Source organism: Ictidomys tridecemlineatus, chromosome 4 (genome assembly GCF_052094955.1).
Source record: "Ictidomys tridecemlineatus isolate mIctTri1 chromosome 4, mIctTri1.hap1, whole genome shotgun sequence".
Taxonomy (NCBI): domain Eukaryota; kingdom Metazoa; phylum Chordata; class Mammalia; order Rodentia; family Sciuridae; genus Ictidomys; species Ictidomys tridecemlineatus.
Window position 1 is genome coordinate 54,664,181 of NC_135480.1, and position 6,741 is coordinate 54,670,921.

Genomic DNA, 6,741 nt, shown 5'->3' on the forward strand with positions numbered 1-6,741 from the left:
ATTGGTCTGTTCAAATTGTGTGTGTCTTCTTGTCTCAATCTGGGCAAATCATATGCCTTAAGAAATTTATCGATATCTTCGCTATCTTCTATTTTATTAGAATATAGGGTTTCAAAATAGTTTCTAATTATCTCCTGTATTTCTGTAGTGTCTGTTGTGATATTGCCTTTTTCATCCCGTATATTAGTAATTTGAGTTCTCTCTCTTCTTCTTTTTGTTAGCATAGCTAAGGGCTTGTCTATCTTATTTATTTTTTCAAAGAACCAACTTTTAGTTTTATCAATTTTTTCAATGGTTTTTTTTGTTTCAATTTCGTTTATTTCTGCTCTAATTTTAATTATTTCTTGTCTTCTACTACAATTGCTGTTGTTTTGTTCTTCCTTTTCTAGGTTTTTGAGGTGTAGTGTGAGTTCATTTATTTGTTGGTTTTTTCTTTTTTTGATGAAAGAACTCCAGGATATGAATTTCCCTCTTAAAACTGCTTTCATTGTGTCCCATAGATTCCGGTATGTTGTGTCTGTATTATCATTTGACTCTAAGAATTTTTTTATCTCTTCCTTTATGTCTTCTGTAACCCATTGATCATTCAATAACATATTGTTCATTTTCCATGTGGTGTAGGATTTTTCCTTCCTTTTTTTATCATTGATTTCCAATTTCATTCCATTATGGTCAGATATGGTGCATGGTATTATCTCCACACTTTTATATTTACTAAGATTTGCCTTATGGCATAATATATGGTCTATTTTTGAGTAGGATCCATGTGCTGCTGAGAAGAACGTGTATCCACTTGATGATGGTTGGTATATTCTATATATGTCAGTTAGGTCTAGGTTATTGATTGTGCTGTTGAGTTCTATAGTTTCTTTATTCAGTTTTTGTCTAGAGGATCTGTCTAATGGCGAGAGCGGTGTGTTGAAGTCACCCGTAATTATTGTGTTATGGTCTATTTGACTCTTGAACTTGAGGAGCGTTTGTTTTATGTAGATTGCAGCTCCATTGTTTGGTGCATACAAATTGATAATTGTTATGTCTTGTTGGTGGATGGTCCCTTTTAACAGTATATAGTGTCCTTCCTTATCCTTCTTAATTAACTTAGGTTTGAAGTTGATTTTATTTGATATGAGTATGGCCACTCCTGCTTGCTTCCGAGGGCCATGTGAGTGGTATGATTTTTCCCAACCTTTTACCTTCAGCCTGTGTATGTCTTTTCCTATCATATGAGTCTCCTGAAGGCAGCATATTGTTGGATTTGTTTTTTTGATCCAGGTTGCTAGCCTATGTCTCTTGATTGGTGAGTTTAGGCCATTAACATTTAAAGTTACAATTGAGATATGATTTGTACTTCCAGTCATGCTTCTTTATTTATTTATTTTAGTTTGGCTAGTTTTACTTTTTTGGTTATTTTCTTCCTCCTTTACTGAGATACCTCTTGTTGTTAGTTTTGGGCACTATTTTTCAATTCCTCTTCTTGTAGTATATTGCTCAGAATGCTTTGCAGTGCTGGTTTTCTTGCTGCAAATTCTTTTAGCTTTTGTTTATCGTGAAAGATTTTAATTTCGTTGTCAAATCTAAAGCTCAATTTTGCTGGATACAGTATTCTTGGTTGAAATCCATTATTTTTCAGCGTTTGAAATACATTGTTCCAGGATCTTCTCGCTTTCAAAGTCTGTGCTGAGAAATCAGTCGTTAACCTAATTGGTTTACCCCTGAATGTAATCTGTCTCTTTTCTCTGGTAGCTTTTAATATTCTCTCCTTGTCCTGTATGTTGGCTATCTTCATAATTATGTGTCTTGGAGTTGGTCTATTATAGTTTTGAATGTTTGGGGTCCTGTAGGCTTCCAGGATTTGGCAATCCATTCCATCTTTCATCTCTGGGAAGTTTTCTACAATTATTTCATTTAATATGCTGTCCATTCCTTTGGTTTGAATCTCTGTGCCTTCTTCTATCCCGATGACTCTCAAGTTTGGTTTTTTAATGGCATCCCATATCTCTTGAATAGATTGCTCATGGGATTTAAGCATCTTTTCTGTGTTGACTATACTCTTTTCAAGTTGATAAACCTTGTCTTCATTATCTGATGTTCTGACTTCTACTTGATCAAGTCTATTTGTAATATTCTCGTTTGAGTTTTTAATTTGGTTTATAGTTTCCTGCAATTCTAGGATTATATTTTGATTCTTTTTTAAGATCTCTATCTCCTGGTAGAGCTCGTTCTTTGCCATTTGAATTTGTTTGTTTAACTCATTTTCAAAATATATTTTTATTGCTTGGACTTGCTGTCTCATGTCTTCTCTAATATTCCTTTCCATTTGAGTTAGGTATGCCTTGAGTTCTTTCCCTATCCCTGCTTCTGATGTTTCTATGTCCTCTTGTAGAATTAAGTTGTCTTGCATTGTTTGTACTCCTTTTTTCCCCTGTTTTCTCATGTTGTCCCCGTTGCTTTCCAGCTCTATTTGATTGTCGTGTTTCTGTTCTCTTCTATAGATTTGTTTCGGTTCTGTATTACTCTGATGCCTCTCCTTAGTGTTGTTAAACTATGCCTGCTGCCGTGGGTTCCACTGTGAAGGCAGATCCGACGTCCGAGCTCCAGTGACGACACTACTTCGCTATGACTGGCCCCAGTTCCTTGCCGGGGTGTCCTGAGGAGGTGGTATGACTGAACTGTCTCTGTTTGATTTCAGCTCCCAGTCGCGGCAGGCAGGCGGTCTCCAGCCGCCCAGTATCACAGGCCGCAGGCGGGTGATCGGTCACCTGCGGCCGGGTGTTCTCCTACCGCCCACCTATGCGGGCAGTGGGTGAACTGTCGCCGGCGGGCCTGCAATTTCCAGCTGCCCAGTCTCGAGGGCCTTGCCTCTAGCCTCCTGGTTTCTCCTGCTAGCCTTCTGTAGCTGCAGGGCAGGCCGCACGAATCAGTCGGCCTGGATCTCCGGGGTCCCACAGTTGGCAATTGGGATCCCAGGCACTCTGTCCTTTGGATTTTTCCTGCTTGCCCCTCCCCCAGCTCTAGCTAGACAGGTTTCCTTTTGGCTGCAGATGTGTAGGGGGGGTTGCAGGTCAGGTGCCTCTAGTTCCCCCCCTAGTCTTTATGCAGGCTCACTCTGATTCTCCCTCCCCGGCAAGCCTAGGAGAGATTTTATGCGAGTTCCCGATGTATGGGGGATGGGCTGAGTGCCACACACCTGTTTTGTTGTTGAGATCTGTCGGAGAATGGCGGTGGAAATTTCAGCTGTTCAAGATGCTGACTGCTGATTGCCTTGGCGGAGTGCCCGCTGTGGGGGATGGGACTGTACCGCTTCCTTCCCCGTCTAAACTCCCGAACTCAGCCCGGGGGTCAGTGTGGGCTTGGCTGGCGGGATTCCACCTGGTTTCAGCCAAGCCTCTCCCTGCTTGCTAATTAATGGCTTCCCTGGGGCGCCACGCCTTCTGTAGCCGCAGGGCAGGCCGCACGAATCAGTGGGCCTGGATCTCCGGGGTCCCACAGTTGGCGATTGGGATCCCCCATTTATTGATTTTTTATTTTATTTCTTGCACTATAGGAGTCTTGCTAAGGAAGACTAACTAACAGGTCCTAAGCCAATATGATGAAGATTTGGGCCTACTTTTTCTTCTATTAGGCAGAGGGTCTATGGTTCTAAAAATACATAGTGTTAATGAGTTATCGGGAGTCTCATCATTCTCAGTGTATTGGAAGTCCCATTCCCAATAGCTCATTAAAACTTATGAATCTGGACCTTGGGAGAGAGACCTGCCTAAGAGTCAAGGTTTGAGAGACACTTTTATGTAAACATTACATGAATAAATCAATTTCTCAGACTGTAGAGACTGAAGCTCATGCTTCTTTTTTGCAAAGAGAAAACAATAACAACACCACAATCCATGGAGCACTGATATTTACAGGTTGGGCAGACAGAGAAGCTACTATGAATGAGTCTATGAAATAATTGAAGAAACAGGAATGTGTGGAATAAAAACATTAAAAAAAATTCTCATTTCCCTTAACAGGAACAAGTCACACAAGAGATGGAGGTTGGAAACCACACCACGGTGACTGAGTTCATCATCTTGGGGTTGACAGAGGATTCTATACTTTGTACCATCTTCTTTGTGATATTTCTAGGAATATATGTTGTCACTTTAATGGGCAACACCAGCATCATAGCTCTAATAAGAAGCTGTTCTCAGCTTCATACCCCCATGTACCTGTTCCTCAGCCACCTGGCTTTTGTGGACATTGGGTGTTCCACAGCAGTCACACCTATAATGCTTATAGGATTCTTAGAACATGGAACTATCTTCCCTGTGGCTGGCTGTGAAGCCCAGCTATGTTTTGTGGTGACATGTGGAACCACTGAGTGCTTCCTGCTGGCCGTCATGGCCTATGATCGCTATGTGGCCATCTGCTCTCCTCTGCTGTACTCCACCCACATGTCCCCCAGAGTCTGCCTTCTCTTAGTGGGGGCTTCCTACCTGGGTGGCTGTGTGAATGCTTGGACATTTACTAGTTGTTTATTGAGTCTGTCTTTCTGTGGACCAAATCAAATCGATCACTTTTTCTGTGACTTCTCCCCTTTGTTGAAACTTGCCTGCTCAGATGTCTCCTTAATTGAAATTATCCCTTCCATCTCCTCTGGCTCCATCATCGTGGTCACAGTGTTTGTCATTGTCCTCTCTTACATCTACATCCTCACCACAGTCCTGAAGATGCGCTCCTCTGAAGGGCGCCACAAGGCCTTCTCCACCTGCACCTCCCACCTCACTGCGGTCACTCTCTACTATGGGACCATCACTTTCATCTATGTGATGCCCAAGTCCAGCTACTCCACCAGCCAGAATCGAGTGGTGTCTGTGTTCTACACAGTGGTGATCCCCATGTTGAACCCCCTCATCTACAGCCTGAGGAACAGAGATGTAAAGGAGGCCCTGAGGAAGGCAACTGTCAAAATATATTTTTAGGATCTATTCTTTGAATTGAAGACTACTTATCTAGTGTTCATGTACTCATATCACACATAGTACCTACCATATGCTTCTTAACTGATTGTTTAAATTAAATAATATTTCTTTGTTCTAACTCTCACCTTTATGCACCTATATCAGTTGGGAGATACCTCAAAATCAGTAAAAATGATAGTAATAGTTAGTGCTATTATTGAACTCCTGCAAATGCCAAGCCCTCTTCCTTTATTTAATTTATTTAACAAACAATAATTTGTACTATGTGTCAGGCTCCATTCTAAACGTATTATAGCTGTGAAATCATTTATTTTGCACAACAACACAATTAAGAGGTGCCATCATTTTTATTTTACAAATAAACTGTCTGGACAAAAAGATAGTCAGTAGAGTACCAATAGTCATACAGGTAAATAGATGTGAAGTCAACATTCAAATCAAGATTCCAAAACCCTGATGCTTCTACATTTAATTTTTCCAAAAAATCTGATGCTGACATTATAAATTTTGCTTACAAATGAGAAAGAAAGTCTTAGGGAGTTCAATAATTTATTCAGATTTAGATGGATTCAATTTCTCTGTTTCTAATGCTCAATTCACTTGATCTACACTATTCCACCACAATCAGTCTACTGATGTCAGCACTGTTAATGGATGTAGGGGATTTGTTTAAGGTTATCAAACCTAAGTTGGTATACTGCATAAACTTTTTGGACAAACTTTATGCAAGATGGTCTATTTTGTCCAGACACTGGCACAACTGTAAGGCCATGAAAACTGAATTGATTCCTGTCCTTTGGAAAATCAGGTCTTGGCACCATCATCACTTGATTTGGCTGGAATTCTAACCATATTTAAATACACATTAAAAAAAATAGACTACTGACATAATGTGTCCTTCATTATTTATAGAGCTTTATAAAGGCATTCTAAAATCTAAACACTACAATTAGTATTTTTACAACAAGCATCGTTCCATAGGACTAGATTTATAAAGAAATTAGAACTGGCAAAAATTGAGAAATTTTGTCACAGATCACTCTACATAATTGTTTTTCTATAAAAAGATCTGCTTTTATTTACATTATCATCATCATGAGACTAGAAAGGATGCATGCGGAGAGATTTGCTGCAATTTAGAAACTTCAAAGAAAATACTGACACAACTGTTTATGGTATCTTAAAGCAAATCTGAGAATCTGATTGTCCTTCCTCAGTGTAATGAGATGAGAGAGATGATTTGGGGAGATACTAAAACAAGTTTGAAGCTGGAAGCAATAGCACACACCTATAATTCCAGAAGTTTGGGAAGCTGAGGCAGGAAGATTGGAAGTAGAATACAGAAAGTGCTTCAAGTACTACATAGATGCCTATGATAAAATACAAGAAGAAAGCTCTTAACTAAAAAAGATTTGTTTTATTTTTGAGAAAAAAATAGAAAAATAAGGCAGTTAGATATTGCTGGCTTTGAAAATAAGAGTATTTCTCATTTCTAGTAACTTCCATAAAAATATTCTCAAAGTTGGAAATGGCTTCAGATCAAAGATCAAATCCAGATTGAGACTGTAAGATCCTCTGTTAAGACCTCCAAATATCTATTGCCTTATTAAACCTTCCAGTTGGACTAAGACCTTCTAAATCATGTTCTGAAGGCCCTTCTTTAAAAAATAAAGCTTTTTATAAATTTTACAGGAATTTTCTCACAGCAGTCCCATAAGCCTTCAGAGAAAGAATTATCTGGAAAATTTAGAAGTGTGAATTTTGTCTAACTCAATAGAGT

General features: G+C 39.4%; 1 protein-coding gene across 2 annotated transcripts; it reads left to right on the plus strand.

The window, feature by feature from the left end:
* Positions 1-701: 701 nt before the first annotated feature.
* Positions 702-5,149, plus strand: LOC101978652 (olfactory receptor 5P1). Of its 2 annotated transcripts, XM_078046537.1 has the most exons (2): positions 702-1,238; positions 4,035-5,149. In XM_078046537.1, the coding sequence occupies exons 1-2, from the start codon at positions 1,224-1,226 to the stop codon at positions 4,959-4,961; spliced, it is 942 nt and encodes a 313-aa protein (XP_077902663.1). In that variant the 5' UTR covers positions 702-1,223; the 3' UTR covers positions 4,962-5,149. The 2 variants fall into 2 exon arrangements, with proteins under 2 accessions (XP_077902663.1, XP_005341134.2); XM_005341077.2 differs by lacking the exon at positions 702-1,238 and having other exon boundaries at positions 4,026-5,149.
* Positions 5,150-6,741: the final 1,592 nt, after the last annotated feature.